The sequence below is a fragment of the Miniopterus natalensis genome, chromosome 2, assembly GCF_054644295.1.
Source record: "Miniopterus natalensis isolate mMinNat1 chromosome 2, mMinNat1.hap1, whole genome shotgun sequence".
In the NCBI taxonomy this organism is placed as follows: Eukaryota; Metazoa; Chordata; class Mammalia; order Chiroptera; family Miniopteridae; genus Miniopterus; species Miniopterus natalensis.
In genome coordinates this window covers 64,263,753-64,283,538 of record NC_142082.1, presented here as the reverse complement: position 1 = coordinate 64,283,538, position 19,786 = coordinate 64,263,753, and the positions used below count along the sequence as shown (strand labels likewise).

General features: G+C 36.0%; 1 protein-coding gene across 1 annotated transcript in view; it reads right to left on the bottom strand.

Annotated features, from left to right (window-relative positions):
- DIAPH3 (diaphanous related formin 3) overlaps positions 1–19,786 on the bottom strand; it is a 425,390-nt gene that overhangs the window by 294,328 nt on the left and 111,276 nt on the right. The window contains exons 6-9 of the mRNA XM_087814306.1: positions 18,941–19,015; positions 18,786–18,855; positions 14,177–14,313; positions 12,364–12,469 (exon numbers count right to left, since the gene is read on the bottom strand). Coding sequence (XP_087670432.1) covers positions 12,364–12,469; positions 14,177–14,313; positions 18,786–18,855; positions 18,941–19,015 — 388 coding nt within the window. The remainder of the gene's footprint in view (positions 1–12,363; positions 12,470–14,176; positions 14,314–18,785; positions 18,856–18,940; positions 19,016–19,786) is intronic.

Below are 19,786 nucleotides of genomic sequence, written 5' to 3'. Positions count from 1 at the left end.
TCATAAAGAATTAATCATCATGCTCTGCTTGATGTTCCAAAAATGTAGCATACGATCTCCATTAATTTGCATTAAGCCATACTAATTGCTTCAGGAGCAGTTCTGGAGCTGAGGAGAGTAAGAAAACAAGGAGCTTCTGGCCTCTTTAAGATTAACTCAAGTTCTATCTTTGGGCATCACAATGCAGTTCATTTTCTGTTTTATTAGCTCACACATTTCATTCCTTCAAAGCCTATTTGTTGGTCCCTACTATGTATCAGACACTGTTCTTTGTGCTAGGGATACAGCCATTTAAAAAAAAAAAAAAGAAATCTCTGTGAGAAAGAGAAAAGCAAAGATTTGACTCCAAGTTTCTGGGCCTAGGCAATTCAAAAAATGAAACTGTCACCTATTAAGATGGGAAAGACCATGGGAGAAATGGGCTTGGGAAGAATGTTAAATTGGAAATATCTGTTAACCTATTAGTGATCTTTGTCAAAGAGTAGAGAAGAAAATTGGACACAGGAGACTCCAGTTCAAGAAAGAGATGACCAGAGCAAAAGTATGTAAACACCAAGATCTTAGATGGCTCATCTAGGAGGTAGCAGAGAAAGAAGAAAAAAGGACATAGAAGAGCTGAGAGGAGCATTTCAATTGTAGGTTTCAATTTGTAGGTTGAGGAAATAAAGTAAAAGCCAGCAGTGAAGTAGAAGATGAGATTTTCCACATCAGTGGCATTGGAAAGTATGGGAGGAAAGTATCTCAGCAGAGAGAGGAATCGACTGAGTCAAATGCTCTAATAGGTCAAATAAGATGAGTAATCAATTACCACTGCCCTTGCCAAACAGATACCTGGAAAAGAATAGTTTCTACAAAGGGAGACAGTTGCTGGCCCAAGTGGAAAAACGTTTGCCTTCTCACGTGCACCTCATGCAACCAGTAAACAAAAGCATACAGTTAAAATTGGCTCTAAATATTCCCTTGCTCCAAATGCATCTGTCTACTTTAGAAATACTGCTGCTTAAACTTTTGTTTAAGCAAGTCTACGTAAAACACATCTCTTTAGGTGTAAGATCACAGACTCAATTCTAATCATTTGAAAAGCAAACATTTTAAAGCTCATTTTGTTATTCTTGTCCAGTCATCAAAAAGAAGCCTTAAATGAGAAAAGGTATTTTTAAGTAACTTCTAGCTGGAAAGGTGTGTGTGTCCACCTCGGATGCAGTACAGTTGCGGATTTCCTCAAGGGCAGCAGCAGACTGAAGATGCACTACAAGGACTGAGACCGGCAAAGCCCATACAGAGTCAACGGGCAGGAAAGTGAACAGCCAAAACGGTAATTACAAGGAGCGGGTCAAATGTCAGCAATGCTGTAAACTCGAAGGTAAAGACACATACCAGGGGACAATAAGGTAAATAAACTGTGGACAGAAATCTCAGATATTCAATATGAGGAACAGGGCTGTTCAAAGGCAACCTTAAGAACACAGCAAATGGTCAAAGAAAAATCATTAGAAGTAGAAAAAAGGTTAACAACAAAACAGAAGAACATGCCAGAATCTATATCATTTAATCAGCAAAGTAGCCTTCTGCCCTTGAGAAGCAAGTGAGGGTTCTTCACATGTGAAGAGTACTTCAAATTTCCTCCAGTTCACAATTAACTGTTACTACTATGCTCAGTGCAAATATGAGAAAAACGAAACATTTCATGCATTTTTAACATTTGGTCTCTGACCCCTTTAGGACAAACAATTTTAAGCACAAAATTCGAGATATACCAACAGGTGGGATGCCTGAGTACCAGCCACAAGGCTTGCCCAATTTTTTCACAGGGGCAGATGCTTTCTCCAAGGCTGTGCTAAAGGAACCAAGATGCTATCTAACAAACAGCAAACCAAGAATTCTTTAGAAAGCTCACTCTTTGGTCAACTTGTTCATCCTGGATCTAAACAGGTTCTTACAAGTAAAATGATGGCCCTACTACATTAAAAACGTATCAGGTGCAGAAGCTAAATCCAGACTGGAAACAAGTACTAGTAAAGTACTTAAAAATTCTATCAGAATCGGTGAATAATGCTTATTACCTGGGCACGAAAGATACTGCTTAGGCTGCTATTCATCTTTCCTACCCCATAGCGGAAATCATCTGTCTTTCTCCACACAATCAAATTTCACATTTATTAAGTTAAAATGAATAAATGATGCTTACAGAGAAATATTTTCCCTCCAGTGCAAATAAAGAAAATCCAAAGAATTTAAATTCACATACATTAATTCAGAATAAAAACTAAACAGACTACACAATGTAGACAAACACAGAAATAGTCAAGTGCATCAGCATGTAACAGGGAATAAAAACTTTAAACTACTCTGGCTTACCATGAAATGGAATTAGAATAAAATGTACTAACAAACTGATAAAAAGAACAACATACTGACAACAAGCATACTGCAGGCATCAGCAGTTCCAGTTCCTGCTTGTGTAAGAAATGGCCTTGACCACAGCTTCGATTGAAGCAGATCACCGAACTGCAGGAATTTGCCTGGCACTGACCAGTTCCAGTATGCTGACATTCAAGATCCATGTCGGAACCAGCAAGAACACTGCCTGCACATCCATAGCCCCCTCCCCCTGATTTCTTTACTGTTTTCCCTCTCCCTCCTTATAAAAACCTCTGTCTGCACTGAGATGTTAAGATGGTTTTGAAGGCATGAGCCTGCCATCTTCTCAGGTGGAGACGATAAGCCTCTTTCCTACTCAACTAGACCTGTCTCATGAGTTCGGCTTTCTTGGCAATGGGCAGCCTAATCTGCCGGTCGTTTTCTCGGTCAAGCAGATAAAGTAGCATAATTTTATTTATACTTTCAATTAAGTGTTTTGTTAATGATTCAGTAAGAGAACAAGTCAGAGCTTGGGGTAACTGCATATATCCCATAGACTGAGGAAAAAAACCCCAAAACCTGCAAGATTCAAGAGACTATAATTTACATGAACAGGAATACTGAAAAACAAACTTGGATTTTTAAATATATATTCAGACACTCCTCACGGGACATCATTGATTTCCTCTATTTCCAACCATAAATTTTGTTGAAACTGCCAGTATTGCAATTTTCATAGGAAACATTAGCTGGCTTTAAATTGCTGAGTATAAGCTTCTTAAGGGCAGGAGTATATTCATCTTCATAGTTCTAAAATCTAGTATAACCCAGTGTGCAATAGTCAATGCATAATTAACTGAATAGCTGCTTAATTATGAAACCTAGCATTTACCTGGGACGCATGAGTGAAGTTTATCTTTCTTGTGTTCTAGAGTAGCCCTAAGTGAAGAAATGAATTATGCAGACTCAGAAATTTGGCAGGAAATTCTAGACAAAAATGTTAAACACTAGTTTATACTTAGGTATGCTCTATTTGACAATGAGCTCATGTTGAATATTATGTTTCTTTAATGTCTATTAGCTTAATGATATATTACTTATCAGTCCAATTTAATATGTTTGACGTTTGATTCATATTGATATACTGATCCTACTAATTAATCCAAATGATTTTGACTACTATTCAATAAAAGTAGTGATCAAAACAGAGGAATCAAATTGGTCCCTCCATCCTTCTGGATTGCCCCAACAATAGCCCTAAAAATTAACTCTCTACCAGACTCCCTAATTCTTCATTTCATCTCTTATTAAATGTGAGAACAATTCATTTGAAATTGAAAATTACTTAAGCTAACAATGATTTTTTTTGTGTGGGGGGGAATGGAAGATACTTAAAAAGTAATTGTAAATTAAAATACAACAATTCATTATAAGAAAGGCTTTATTTGATCTCAGGCAAAATTAAACTTGGGTGGGCCCTGACCAGTTGCTCAGTGGTTAGAGCATCAGCCCATGGACTGAAGGGTCCCAGATTCGATTCTGGCCAAGGGCATGTACTTTGGTTGCAGACTCAATCCCCGACTCTGGTGGGGGTGTGTGGGGGAGGCAACCAATCAATGTGTCTCTCTCACATCGATGTTTTTCTTCCACTCTCTCTGATAAAACAATGGAAAAAATATCCTCGGTGAGGGTTAAAAAAAAAAAAAAAAATTAAACTTGGATGTGTTTAAGGCCCAAGGGAAACAAAAGCAAACAGGAGTGAATAAACTTGGTTAAATCCACAAGGCATTTTAGCCTACAATTTGTTTCAATACCACTACCCAAAGTTATATTTATCTAATTATTGCCCAATGACAAATTTCAATGTACACTGGTTTTAACTCAACGGTGATTTTTAATACTCTGTTTTTAATATTTTAATTAACCTGAGCTTATAAAATAGGGAAAATTCTAAATTTTTTAAATTAAAAAAATACCAATTTTTTTCCAACTTTCTGAGATGTAAAACAATATGAGATCTAATCAAATTTTCAGAAATCTAGTCTGTAGTTGAACTCAATGAAATACACTGGAATTGAAGAGGGGTTTTTTTCGTTGTATTTTTTAATTAAGAAAATTTTTCATTGTTTTTGTGGCAGCCATAACAACAAAAGTCTCAATCTTTGACTACAGGGAACATAAATGAGGTGAAGGGATTAAGAAAAACAAACAAACAGATAAACAAACGCCAAACCTCAAAGATACAGACAACAATATGGTGATTAACAGAGGGAAAGGGGACATGGGGGGACAGAAGAGGGCAAAGGAGGAATAAATGGTGACGGAAGGAGACTTGACTTGGGATGGTGAACACACAATACAACATACAGATGATGTATTATAGAATTGTACACCTGAAAATTTTATTAACCAATGTCACCCCAATAAATTCAATAAAAATAATTAATAATCAGCAGCTCCAACTGCTGCCCCCTGGAATCCATCACAGTTGAGCTGAAGCCACACTTCCCAGAAACTGTTCCTATCCATCTCTGAACATAGCCAAGAATACTAAACAGGTGTAATCCTGGAATATGCAAGACTTTTGACTCCAGGATTCCCCAACTACTTTGCCAAGTTCTTCTAGAACTGTATAGCAGGCTAAGACTCTTCCACCCAACCTTCCTTCCTTTCTTCCTGCCTGCCTGCTCTCCTTCATCAGGGGTCAGATCTGCACTAAGTTTAACATCTCCCAGCCTCCCCCAACTCCCTCTCCAGATTCCCTCGTAGGCATTTCCCTATTCCCTTGGACATCAAAACTCTTGCTCTCAGAGTACCCAGATTAACACAGCCCCATTCCACAAAGCAAGTTTCAGCAGGAGTATCATTTTCAAATTGTCTGATTGACAAGTATTATGAATAAAACATTGTATTTAACAGAACATTTTCACATTTTCTTATTTTTCTCTAAATATGAGCACCCTCTGCACTTTTAATTTGTAACCATGAAATACTTGTCAAGTCCACGTGTATGGCCATGGAATACTATGCAGCTGTAAAAATGAAGGATCCCTTACCCTTTCGAGACAGCATGGAGGAACCTGGAGGGTATTGTGCTAAGCAAAATCAGCCAGTCAAAGAAAGACAAGTATCACATGATCCTACTCATATGTGGAATCTGATGAACAAAACAGATTCAGAGACATAGAAGTATGGAACAGCCTGATGAATCTCAGAGGGAAGGCAGGGGTGGGTGTGGAGAGATTAACCTAAAAACTTACACGCATATTCCCATGGACACAAACAACAGTGTGATGAAAGCCTAGGGGGAGGGATGCAGGAGGAGGGGGTCAATGGGAGAAAAAGGGGGATATTTGTAATACTTTCAACAATAAAGATATATTTTTTTAAAAAAAAGACCATGCATATGTCAGATACCTGAATGTGTTTTGAACACAATTTTCCTCCAGTAACAGTTCCATAGAAACCAAAGGCTTGGGTATTTCAAACTTGTGTTTCTTTGGAAAATATGGAGTGGGCAAAAGTAGGTTTACAGTTGTGAATACACAAAAGTTTATTCTTGCATTTATTAATTATTGTATTATTTATTTATATTACAACTGTAAAACTACTTTTGCCCACCCCTATATACTGTAGGATACAGAAATACCTACAGCAGGAATCCTAGAAGGACATACCAACTGCTCCTCTCCACTAAATCCTATAAGGATATATCTGCCACTGTTTCAATAGCATTATCATGAGACTATATGACGGTTGCACAAAGATGTGAATGCAGGTAATGCCATTGAACCATACCCTTAAAAAATGGTTAAAATGGCAAATTTTACATTAGGTATATTTTACCACAATTAGAAAAAAAAAAAGAATAGCTACGTATTTTAACAGTGGATAAAAATACTATGATCCCGGCCAGGCATGGCTCAGCGGTTGAGCGTCGACCTAGTATCCAGGTGATCGGGGTTTGATTCCCGGTCAGGGCACATGCCCGGGTTGCGGGTTCAATCCCCAGTGGGGGGGGTTGCAGGAGGCAGCAGATCAATGACTCTCTCATCATTGATGTTTCTCTCTCTCTCCCTCTCCTTTCTTCTCTCTGAAATCAAGATTTAAAAAAATACTATGAGACTTATTTTCACTATGTAAAATAATAAAAATAAGTGATCCAGAGGACAATATAAATATAAATCCTGCTAGCTATCAGTATCTAAAGAATACTAAATCAATTTTGGGAAATGTGGGGCCAATTCAATAGAAGGATTTAAGTATAATTTAAGTGAGCAAACTCAGAAACTAACGTTGCTACAGGTTCACAAAGCATCAAGACAAAAGAACAATAATTTTGCCTCTAAAACAAAGTTCTCCATCTCTTCCCTTATGTTTGTTCTCTGACATAACTAATTCTTCTCATCTCTGATTAAGAAGCTGTACAAAACATGTTTTCCCTTTAGTCAGTAATTAAGGTAGGGAAAATACTACATAGCATCACATCAACCAAAATTAATGAAGGTTTCATTTCATTCAAGGTACAATGAATGTACTGAAACACCAGGACTATCAGATTAAAGGAAAAGTCAAGAAGGTGACAAGAGTAAGTATAGTGGTCCACTCCCTATTGTAAGATAATTCTCTACAGGCCTCTTACACATCTGCATGTATTCTAAGTAGAGGCACTGATGGTCTCTTCTGGATAATTATTTCAAGGACGTTTGTATAGTCAGTAACCTTGGAACACAGAGAAATGCCACATAATAAAGAGGATGTCTCTTTGGAGCAAAAAGCAGGTACACTTACCCCACTGTAAAAGATTTGGGTTCTCAAAACTCAAAAATCCTCCCCTATAGGACAACCTGCCATCTATGCCATGTCTTCGGGCAGGCCCTCCAAAGTCAAAAATTGGAGTCCGTTATTTCCAAAACTCAGAATCCTAAAGTTTATTAGCCAGCTGGGAAGCCATGTTGAAAGCACTGTCACCCATAGCCCCCCAACTGATAAAGGTCCAATGGGGGGCCCCAACAATTATAAACATTTTCCTTCCAGAGCACAATGTGCGCCATGTGAGGAAGCCAGACATTAACCTGCCTCTTCCTCCAAAACCACTGTGACTTGCACCTTAGAGGTGATCATAAGAGATGTTCAAGTGTTTAAGGAAACACTAAAAAGATCTATAAAGATCTTTCCAAACGGAGGCTATCCTTGGTTAACTCTAGGAAGCCTCCTGGAGTGAAAACTGATCACTATTTATGTGCACCCTAAAGGCACTATTTATGAGCGTCACCCAATTAGAAAAGGTGGTAAGAAATGTGTCCCTGATTTTAGCTGAAATGATCAATGACACCACATCAGCCCTGGAAGGCACTGAGCTCAGTATCAACTCACAGGCCAGATTGTTATGGATAAAAGAATTGCTGTAGACTTCCTCTTTGCTGAACAAGGGGAAGTCCGTGCAATCAGCAATACATCATTGTGTACCTGAATTAATATCTCAGGCCAAGTAGAAAGATCAATAGAAAAAATTAAGAAGAAAGCCTCCCGGTGTTTTAAAGCAGACCTGGATGGTCTATAGAATTTGTTCAGCTGACAGGATCTGGTTGAAGGCATGGCTGAGGTCAATACTGCATGTCAGCTTCAACGTGCTGCTTGGAGTCTGGCTGACCAGCAGCCTTAATTAAATACTTGAGGAGACAAACTAAACAGATTTCATCGCAGCCTATATAAATCAGAGTGATTGCTGCCCATGATATTAGAGTTGTATTCCCTAAGCTCTTGGCTTCTCTACTAAAACACAACCCACTGCAACTGGAAACTGGGGCTGATGCAAAACTGATAAGCTATTGCTATTGCTATTGCTATTGCTATTGCTGTAGGTAATAAAGTCCTTTGTTTTTGATCTAAGAATTTGCATCTTCCGACAGCACCCATAAGAATGTGGTAGATTAACTTGTTAGTTTACAAGTGGTATAAAATTGCTGACCATTCATGTTCTTGACACTGCCCAGCTACGAGTCCAAGGAGGCTAGATCAGGAAGATACCATAGGAAAGGGAAGGTGCAGCAGGATTTCACTGTGGGCGTGAGGACATCAACATGGAAGGGAAGCCTACCATCCACTCAAAAACTCTACAATTCCCACATTTGGTTCTTTTCCTGACAAAAATCTACCACAATTCAACCAGCCCTGTGACAATAGCAAAGGCTCCAACAAGCTTTGTAAAACCTAGATAATGCTTCTGCTACTCTAGCAAAGTAGGGCTCTAACAAGAGAAGAAAAGACACAGAAAGAGAAAGAGAGAGAGAAAGAGAGAGAGAAAGAGAGAGAGAGAGAAAGAGAGAGAGAGAAAGAGAGAGAGAGAGAGAGAGAGAGAGAGAAAGAGAGAGAGAAAGAGAAAGAGAGAGAGAAAGAGAGAGAGAGAGAGAGAGAAAGAGAGAGAGAAAGAGAGAGAGAAAGAGAGAGAGAAAGAGAGAGAAAGAGAGAGAAAGAGAGAGAGAGAAAGAGAGAAAGAGAGAGAGAAAGAGAGAGAGAAAGAGAGAGAAAAAAGAGGAGAAAAATGAAAATAACAGATAAAAATCAAAGTGTAGCAGCAATCAGAGATTGGTTTATCCACACTTACGCCAACCCTTTTCTACTAAAAAAGACCTGGCCAAGCTGCACGGACAATGACATATACGAAGACAGGACCCTGTAAAGGAAGGTAGGGCGCTCTACTGCCTGTCCTTGGTGTCTCGGGTGCTAACCAGGGTAGAATGTTGTAAATGGTGTTTCCATTAGAACATCCCTAGGTGTGGTCTGGCATTTCTTCTTCTGCATTGCTCTGGTTATATGCCACCCTACATGGTTCCCTGAGCCTGAGGCAGCCAGTACCATTCTCTGCTTACATTACCTAGAGTAGATTGTGTTGCTTGAGACTGAAAACCTTATCTGATACACTCAAAAGAAGACTGATGTACATTTATTTTAACTCCAATGTGTATATTTGTATTTGTACTTCTTTCCTGATAATATGACTCTCTAAGGCCTAAAAATAATTTTGAGTTATTTCTTGTACTCAATTTTTCATTTGTTTTCTATACTGTTGTCGGGGAGGGGAATAGTGCAGGGCAGAAGTATGTTCATTCTATCAGAATGATAGGCAGTCAAATTATCTTCATTATTATCAGACTCAAGAAAATCTAATAATCCTCCTTTAAAAAGTACTTTGTTATAAACATAGTTTGCAAGAAAGGAACAATACTTTTTTATTTTACTACCACCCGTTTCCTCCCATTTAAAAGCAAACAATTGGGATCTATTTTATTCAGTGACAACTTTTATTTTTAATTTGGTGATCTGCTAATATCACTTAAACTAGTACATTTTAATAAATGCAAATTTCAGAACTAATAGAGTAAAATGGGCACTTAAAGCAATAGCTTTATGGGAAAATTGATAACCAGCTTGTTTTAAAATATACTTTATTTTGTAGAAAATTCAGAAGCACCAAAAAGGAAATTATTTTTAGATATTACTAAAGTGCTGCTTGATCATTTTAAACATGATAGAGCAAAATCAGCAATCCCAGAAAACAGGATCTACTTACTTTTCCTGCCCCTCCCAAGTTAGCTATCTAGAAAATGGGACCTCTTTTAACTTAAGCTTCCCACCTCCTAGCTATTCAACACATTAGGCTTCATAATAATAAGAAACCTCAATAAAAGAGTAAAAATGGTAGGGAAAGTAAGAATTAACAATTGTTTCCATTGTCTATATTCTTAAGAGGATGCAAAATTAACCTGAACTTATGCAAAAACTGAGAAAGAAATGAATTTAAGTGATGCTACAATGACCTTTCATTTTTCAATGAAAATTAAACTCTAAGAACAATATCAAGAAATGTATTTTAGTGTTTATAGGGAATTTAAAAAATAAGAACACTACTAACCATAAAAGAAAATATAATTACTCACAACTAAGGCAATTAGTTTCATTAAAACAAACAGAACAAGCCTCCTATATTTTGGTAAAAATTTCTCAAAAACTGAATCAAATTCATAACTTCTACAGCTATTAAAGGAAGTTGTTGGGGCTAGCCCCATTCCTCACCACCCTTATCCCCTTTACACTAAATACGGCAAATAAGCAGTCATTAGAAAGAAATCATCTCCATAAATATCCATAACTGCTAAAACATAATTTTTCATAAGCTAAAAAGTAGAAACAACCCAAATGTCCAAGTGACAAATGATGGCAAAATGTAGTACACATCCACACAATAGAATATTATTTGCAATAAAAAAGCAAAGTTCTGATACATGTTTGAACATGAAGCCAGTTACAAACAACCAGGAATTATATGATTTCATTTATAACACATATCCAGAATATGAAAATCTATAGAGATAACAGACTAATGGTTGCCAAGAGCTGGGAGAACAGGGGTAACGCATGGTGATGGAGAAGGGATGAGGAATTTCTTTTGGGGTGATGAAAATGTTCTGAAATCGTGACAAAGGTTGCACAACTCTGCAAATAAACAGAACTATATACTTCAAGGTAGGCAAATTATATAATGTGAATTTCACCTGAATAAAGATACTGGAAAAAAAGAAATCACTTCAAAACCATATCAAGTCTCTAGACATATATATTTTAAATTTCTTCAAGTCTTGGTAACATATTGCATTATAATTCAATACCAAAACCAGAAAATTGAAATTGGTACAATTCACAGAGCTTATTCAGATTGTACCAGCTTTACGTTCGTGTGTACATATCCAGTTCTATGAAATTTTATCACGTGTAAAGATTTATATAACCATCACCACAATCAAGACACACAACTGTTTCAATCACATAAGACTCCCTCCTGCTATTTATTTATGGTCACACTCAACACCTTTACAGACCCCATCTCAAACCTTTGGCAACTACTCAACTATCTCCATCTCTATAATTTGGTTATTTGAAGAATGTTATATAAAAGGAATCATACAATGTGTAACCTTTTAGAATTGGCATTTTCAATCAGGATAATTCTTTGGAGATTATGCAAGTTGGATGTATCAAGGGTTCACTACTTTTTGTGGCTGAGTGGTATTCTATGGAATGGCTGCACCAGTTTAACCATTCACCTGTTCAAGGGCATCAGGTTGTTTCCAGTTTGGGTCTATGAAAAATACACTGCCCGAAAAATTTGTGTATGGGTTTTTGTGAAAACATAATTTTTCATTAATCTGGGATAAAGGTTTAAGAGTGTAACTGTTCAGTTGTATAATTAAATACCAATTCTAACATCAACACTGGTAATGTTCCTGGAAAAAAATAAAATAAAAATGAAGATCCCTTTCAATCTCCACTCTCCACTGACTTTGTTTAATTTAACAAAATTACTTTTTAAAGCTGGCTTTTACTCAACAATTCTGCTAAAGGACCAAGCACTACACTAAGTATTTTAAATACATTATCCTATGTAATCCTTGCATCAACAATGAGCTAGGTATTGACATTATCTCCATCTTACAACTGAGAAAGCTGAGCTATAGAAGAGGCTTAGAAAGTGATCCAGAGTCACACAGCTAAGATGTGAAGAGCCTGCCTAACTCCAGTCTGTTCCCATGACAAGACACTACATCTCCCACTTCGATAACGTGTATGTGATTAGATACAAAAAGCATATATCAGATATAAAAACTAATACAATGAGGAGCCAGAATGAGAAATTGCCAGAATTTCTTTAAAATTATAATAATAAACTTTTGAGAACAACAAATAAACACTTTGTGGGATTATAATTACACAATTTACAGAGAAACCCAGTAAGTCAACTTCTAAGAAAGTAACCTATGGAAATAATTGCAGGTATATACCAAGTTGCATCTATAAGATAAATTATGATATAGAATAAATTAGAATTCTACACACTTCTTAAAAATGCTATAAAATAGTAAATGGCATGCAGGATATAGTGTTAAATATAAACCAGTCAAAAAACAGTTACAAAACAATGTGTATGATACACATGAAACCTACTTGCAGTTGCGCTGAATTGTGCCGAAGACCTTCCAGAATAGAAGAAAACCTGTCGATTCTTCTTTCTTCTCCAGCTGATGTTAAAGCTTCTAAAACTTCTTCAAGGCTAGTGGAAATTTTGGTTTTAATAATTAAATTGCAATCAGCAAATAACCCAAATGCCATAATTCAATTGCTTGATTTAATAAACTCTGAAATCACTACTTCCGGGCAACCAATAATATTTTAAAAGTAGCTTACTCAGTACGTATCAGCAGTTTACGTAGCATGTACAGGCACTGCTCTAAGCATGTTACACATTTTGGTCCATTTAATCCTCATAATAACCCTATGATGATGTTTATTTATCAAGCATGTATATAGTACTTAATACACAATGCATTTTAACATATATAATTCTTTTGGGTAGGTGCTATCATTATCCCATTATTACAGGTTAGGCAACTGAGGCAGAAAAGGTTAAGCAATTTGTTTCACATCTACTAAATGGTAGAGCAAGGAACTAAAACCAGAGAGTCTGAGTAGTAAGCACCATATAAATGCTTTCAACCACTACACTCTACTTCCTATCAAATATAAGTTAAGTTCTGGTAGCCAAAAATATATAGTAGTAAGAAATTATAGTCTAATATAAAAAATAATAAAGGAAGTGTGAGAGAAAGAGGAAGGAGGGAAGCAAAGGAAGGAGGAAGACGCAGGTGGAGGAAAAGGGAGAGAAAAAAAGGCAGAGAGGGAGCACAAGAAGTATCTTACATGTCAACATTAAATTAACTCTGGAAGGAAACTTGACTTGGGGCGGTGAACACACAATGCAATGTACAGATGATATGTTATAGAATAGTTATTTTATTAACCGTTGTCAGCCCAATAAATTTTAAAAAACAACAACATTAAGTTCACTCTTAGGTTTCTATACCAAAATTAATATGGGCTTTTTGAAATGGCAAATGGAAAGTGCTGAGGCTATATGTCTGGTTCTGCCTGCTAGGACTGCAGCAGGAACAGCCTCATTCATAGATCTCTATATAGTTGCATCTGGGGCAGAGGGACAAGGCTGAGTGCTGCTTGTGACTCTCCAACTAGGTCCAAATTGAGTGGTTCAATAATCACTAGTCCCAGCAGGATCACTACAAAGACAATTTTCAAATGTGTTCAGGAGGTTCCACTTACAGGGCTCTGATTACCCTTAAATGAGAGGGCTATTTTTGTTTGTTCTTTCGGTTGTTTGGTTTTTATATGTTTATTCCTTAAAAAAAAAAAATTAAAAATTAATAATTTTTAAATGCTTCCTTGTAATAAGAAACACCAATCTTCTTTTTAAAAAAGTTCAACTTTGTAATTATCTTTTAATATGTATGTAATGGTCTTTTAGTTACAGTCCTAACATGTGAATAATGCATTTAAAAGCTTCAGCATATATTCTATGGTCAAGAACTGTGCATCCTCAACCAGTAAAATACAATTCCATCTGTCACTTTCTAAACCTGCCTTACATACAGACTTATAAAGGAATATATATGACCTACACTTTGAATTCTATCTGGAAAAAAAAAAATCACATACAAAGCAGAATTCATTAGTATATTTTCCAAAGTCTTCACTTAGAATTTTTATTTAGGGTTTGAGTTCAGAACAGTTTAAAATAAATAAGATGAAGAAGTCATTTTTTCACAGCCTATATAAATCTAAATCAGTTGCTTAAGTATACTTCATTTACTTAAATTCTAGTCTAAAATAGAATAATGAAAACATTAAATAAATCACAGTGTATTAAATCATTGCATAATGAGAGAAATAAGTTGAGAAGACTCACATGCTCTCCTCCCCTACAATGCACACTGCAGAGAGGAGTTTAACCACGTCTGTCATCATACTGGGATGCTCAGGATCGATGGCTTTGGCCAGTAAAGAAAGACTTCGCTCTTCACTCATAATTCTTTCCAGGCCATACTGTACCGTTTTGGAAAGAAGAGGTTAAACATTAACAGTTTCAAAAAATAGTAGTTACGTAGTTATTTTTTTAAATGTAGTTATTAAAAAAAGGTCTATATTTTTACACTTAGTAAAGAATGTATATACTAAATAATGTATAACATCCTAAAACAATTCATAGAAATAAACACTTTACATCAAGAACTATGAGAATCAACCAAATACAAAAAACCACTCAAAGGTGATTTTACAACACTACTGATAATTACTAACATAGAGAAGTGGCCAACTGGAGAAAGAGAGAAACAGTTTAAAACACCAAGATTTCCCAACAGAAACATACAAAATGAAGAGTCAGATACTGAAGTAGACATTAAGGACATAAGGATCCTTCCTGAGAAGGAAGACTGGTAAGAGATATAGCACCACAAGTACATGCACACCATCCCAGAGAAATATACTGTGAACTGCATGTGCAATGTGAAATTTACAAGCAAAAAGTAAAACTAATTTTAACAGAACTATTTCAATATATCCAAAAATATTATCACTTCAACATATAATCAAAATAAAACATTCACTGTTGAGACATTTTACTTTCTTTCCTGAGTAGTCAAAGTCTAGTGTGTACAGCACATCTTAACTCGGACTAGCCACATTTCAAATGCCGAAGAGCCACATACCTATAGCAACCACATTCTACAGGGTAAGCCCAGAGAGTAACACCTAGTTCATAAACGGCCGAAAGCTGAAGGTTGATTTGGGCACATACCATATAGAAACTACAATAAGAAGCATATGCAGTCCGATCAAAATAATAACGTACCATCAGAAAGACTGCAGCTGTAAACATGGTATAAAAACAGGACGATCTGAGCTAAGGGCAAAGTTTGTTCGCTACTCCCAGGACGTCACACCCAATTGGAAGGTAAGAAGTTATGTTAATGACTTAGTGTTTTAAGGATGTGTACATCTCTTAAGGCCCCTTTACAATCCATGGAAGACAAGTATCACATAACAAAGAATGAAGAGAATCAATAAAACACTATCTACCATGCATCCTCTCAAGAGTGAGAAATTGGTTGATTACAATTACTCCTAAGAATTAAAAAGGGCCTTATCCCAAGCATAAACCTATGAACTACTGCTTATACTCAAAATTAGCACTAGATATAAGTATCAAAGTTTGAATCTACAACAAGCTTAGACCCAAATGTTTTGAGTGTTATGAAATTTTAGTTATGACTTTCCTACTATAAATGTCATTTATATGAAGAAGTCTTCACACTGTGCTGAAATACTGCATTTGCTTTAGCCTACTATCTAGGGAACACAAGTACAAAGGAGAAAGGACAAACAGAAGGATCAAAGTACAAGAATATGATTTCGGGAAATCTCTGTCTTGTTGATGGTAGGGAAAAGTTTACAGAGAGAATTAAACTGTCTAGGAAATGCTCACTTTTGTGATGCCCTGGGCTACTTCATACCTTCAAACAAAAAATAAAAAAGCAGACACAGGGCCAGAGACTACAATATGCCTTAATAATCATTCCAGAGAATTGTCAGAGGCTTATAAAGTACCACTTAGATCCAATTCAAAAAGTCAATCAGTCAAGGATTACCAAGCACCATGGGACTGGCTCTGTCATAAAAAACCTGAGGACTGAGAAAAGCTTGCCTCCAGCATTTCCCCCTCATTTCCCACCTACCTGGCCATCCTTAGTCAGTGCCTGTCCTTCTGGAAAGAGAATCCTGTGGCTCCTCCAGCCACTCAAGGAATTTTTATACTGATTTCCTCCAAGTCACACTACCTTCAAGCCCTAAACCATCATGTATGAAGGGTAGAAGAGGAGCATTCTCTGATCTCACAGTTGTGACCATCATCCTATAACCAAAGCTCCATCATAGGCAGTATTCTCTGATTTTGCTAATGTAAAAATGTGTAGTTAGCATTTTAAGTCTGGAATGAGGCCAGACTGTCACTACTCGGTATTGAGAACGAAAGACAAAACTGCTGCCTACTTGTGTAAAATTACTCTCATTCAATTATTTAAAACACAAAGCAAAGCAAAGCAAAACAAAAAATGTTGACTCTGTAAGAGAAACAGTCAACTTACCAGTGCTGGCATGTAAAGGACATTAAATGAAGGCTATTATAAGGTTAGAGAGGTGGTGACAAATTTTGGAAGACCTAAGGAAGTCTCTCCACTGAGTGTCAAAGACCCACTCTGGATTATATGAAAACTCATGTGGTTCTAAACTGAGGACCAATGCCAGGTTCCATTTACATTCTACACGAGGCCTATTATTAGCTAACAGATGGAATTTCGGGGCAATGAAGAAGCATTGGGTAGGGGAAGGTCAGCATCCCTTGTCCAGGATACCCAGCACTACATGCATACTGGTGCTGAACAACTCCCCCACCACCAACCCCCACCCACACACCAGTGAGCTAATTCCAGCAAGAGAGACACTGTGCAGAGAGGGGCTGGCTCCAGGAGCAAAGCACCCTTGTTGGGGTTGTACGACTCAAAGCCACACACAAAAATTTAACTGACCAAAAGGAAGCCCTTCCTCTAATTACCTTTTAATTTAAATAAATTAATTTTTCATCCTTTTATTTTCTTCCTAATATTCATAATCTTTTCCATTTAAAAATATAAGTCCAATTTAGTGTTATAAAAAATTCACTTTCCTATGATGTTATCAAATTTGCTGCTTAATTATATAAATAATTGCTGGTACAAAATAAGATACCACACTTTCTTCCCCTAAAGCCTATACTATTCATCACTCAGTGACTTCTTATAAAGACTGCACAGTGAGGTATCACCAACAGGTCTTGGGGGAAAAAAATAAAAAGTTCTACCAAAAATTTCAAACAGGATGTAATACTAATTCCAAGTATCAGTAACTTAACTTTTCATTCTTATTAGCACAGGTGACATCCATAAATAAAAATAATATATTTCAGCTCCACATATACCAACTATAAGCAACACAATGTTATTATATAAGAAGTTACCTTAAATTAATTAGAATATAAATGAAAAGTTCACTCCCTCTCCAATTCATAGTCTCACACTAAGTAGGAATATTATCTTCAATCTGCCATCTCACTTTAACCATGATATTCTTCCCAAATTCAAATTATGATCCACCTGCCCCTTTGGTTTGAAAAACTATTTCTGGGTTTCTCTACTCTCAGATTTTCCAGGTCTAGTGAAACCTTCAATTTCTGTATTTTCATTTTAAAAGGAGCCTCCTAAAGCAGTGCTGTGTGTACACAGTGAGAAAAGACCTTTCTCTATCAGCAGTTTCTGATTCCTTTATTCATTTATTCTTATAGTCTACAAAATATCTAAAACCTCCTTCTCACAGGACAATACAAGGTCTTGTGATTTCTACATCAGATATTTTCCTTGATCTTACCTAATTAGAGGAGGGAGGCAAAGAGAAAAATATTTGATTGGCTAAAAATAGAAAACCTAGCTCCAGAAAATGCTGAAAAATACATAAACAATTCAGTAAGATGAACATAATTAGAAAACATAAATATTCACTACATTTAGTAAAATATATATATATAAAATAAATGTTAATCATTTAAATATCAGTACTTAAGCATAGAGTCTTCTAAAGGCTTATTCTAAAAATAAGAATAAAGCAAAATATTAAAAATAAAATTAATCAGAAACAGAGAGAGTTTGGCTATAAAACACAAATCATAACACCACTATAAGTACAATTTCTTCTCCTGTCAACTAACAGCAACTAAAACCCCTATCATTACTCACACATCCTGAGGTAGATGTGTTTAGATACTAGAGCGAAAGACATGGCATGGGATAGAGAAATTTCTTCAATTAACAGTAAAAGAAATGTTGTTCAGAAAATCTAACTTCAGTAAAGAGCTTCAAGTGTTCTCTCTCCTAATGTTTCCTCTTTAAATATATCAACTCTACGGACTTGTCGTACTACATTTGGTCTCAATAGTACTTGTACTACTAAGCATCACTGCTCCATTTCTGGGACCTGTTATATCTGTTTTTATTAACTGCATTATAAATTCATAAACTATAAAAATTAAGCCTTTCCAACTTGGTTCTTTGGTAATAAATATTACTGTAGACTACATTGAATAATCACATATGATTTCAAAGCTTATTCATACTATAGTTTTGAAAATTAAAAGAGAGAGAGAGAGGAAGGGTGTGGGGAGGGAGGAAAGGAAGGAGAGAGAATTAATCTACACATGAGTTAAGCGCCAGAAAAAGGTCCATTCATCCCCAAGTTTCTCTGCTGGGAGATGGTTGTTTTTATACAAAACTAGAAGTCATACAATTCAGTACATTTTCTATCATGTACTAAACAGCATATTAAAGCAACACATCACTTAAGTGTAAATTTTTTATTACACAACTCTAGTTCTTAAGGATTCTGGAAGAACTGGTGAAGAAGGAATACAACGTGATTAATCATGTACGTACCTGTGTGTTCATCAGAGCCTTCAGACACTGGATGATTTTGTGCTGATTCTTCTTTACAGTGGTTTCTTTTCTGTATGGGCATAAAAGGTATCAGTGTTAGAATGATAATTGGACTTGCAAATGTAGCTTAAGTGAAAATAACTGGCAATACTTACGTTTTGCTACTAATCAGTTTTTCCAAAATGTCCAGTAATAATCCAAGCCCCTCATGTCCGAAACTTTCCACCCAACTGAGAAACAGGAATATTAGGTCAGTATTCTAAGTGCGGAATATCACAATAACACCATCACAAATATTCTAATCATAAATTATATTTGTTATATTCTAATCATAAATATAACATAAAAATAACACCTTGTACAAAATCATCCATGATTCAGTCTTAGCTGTGATAGAAGGAGCAAAACTGGGACAAGCTAGTGATGTGCATCCTTACAAGTGTTAAGAATTTCCTTAGTTTCAAAGTTCAATTGGTTTTTGAAAAAAACTTCCTTATTTTTAAATGAGTATTTTCATCCTGACCAAACTGTCTCTACCTCTATTCTATAAACTTATATAGTCGCAGTACTGTATGTAATTGAAAAATTACTTCCAATAGACAACAGCTCACCTTGATTATAGAAAAATGTAGAAGTACATTTTTTCCAGTGGTGATTTAGAAAGCCTAAGTCAATAAATAAAATGGTAACAATTTGTCTTCAAAAATGTGGAGGAAAGAAAAAAAAAAATACGTATTTTTCTTTGTATATATGTGTTTGTATACATATATATTTGCTTGTACATATGATTTTTTGTCTATGTATGCAGCCTTTGAAAAATGGAATGTTAAAAACCAAATTTCATCCAATAATCAAAAGCAGCACATTATAAAGAATAAAAACAAGTTTAAATCATATACCAGGATATAATACCATTTTCTTTAGAAAATATAACATATCCCATGAAAATAAGGGTAAAAACCAAATGCAACATTTTATACAATAAAAATTGTTTAAAAATT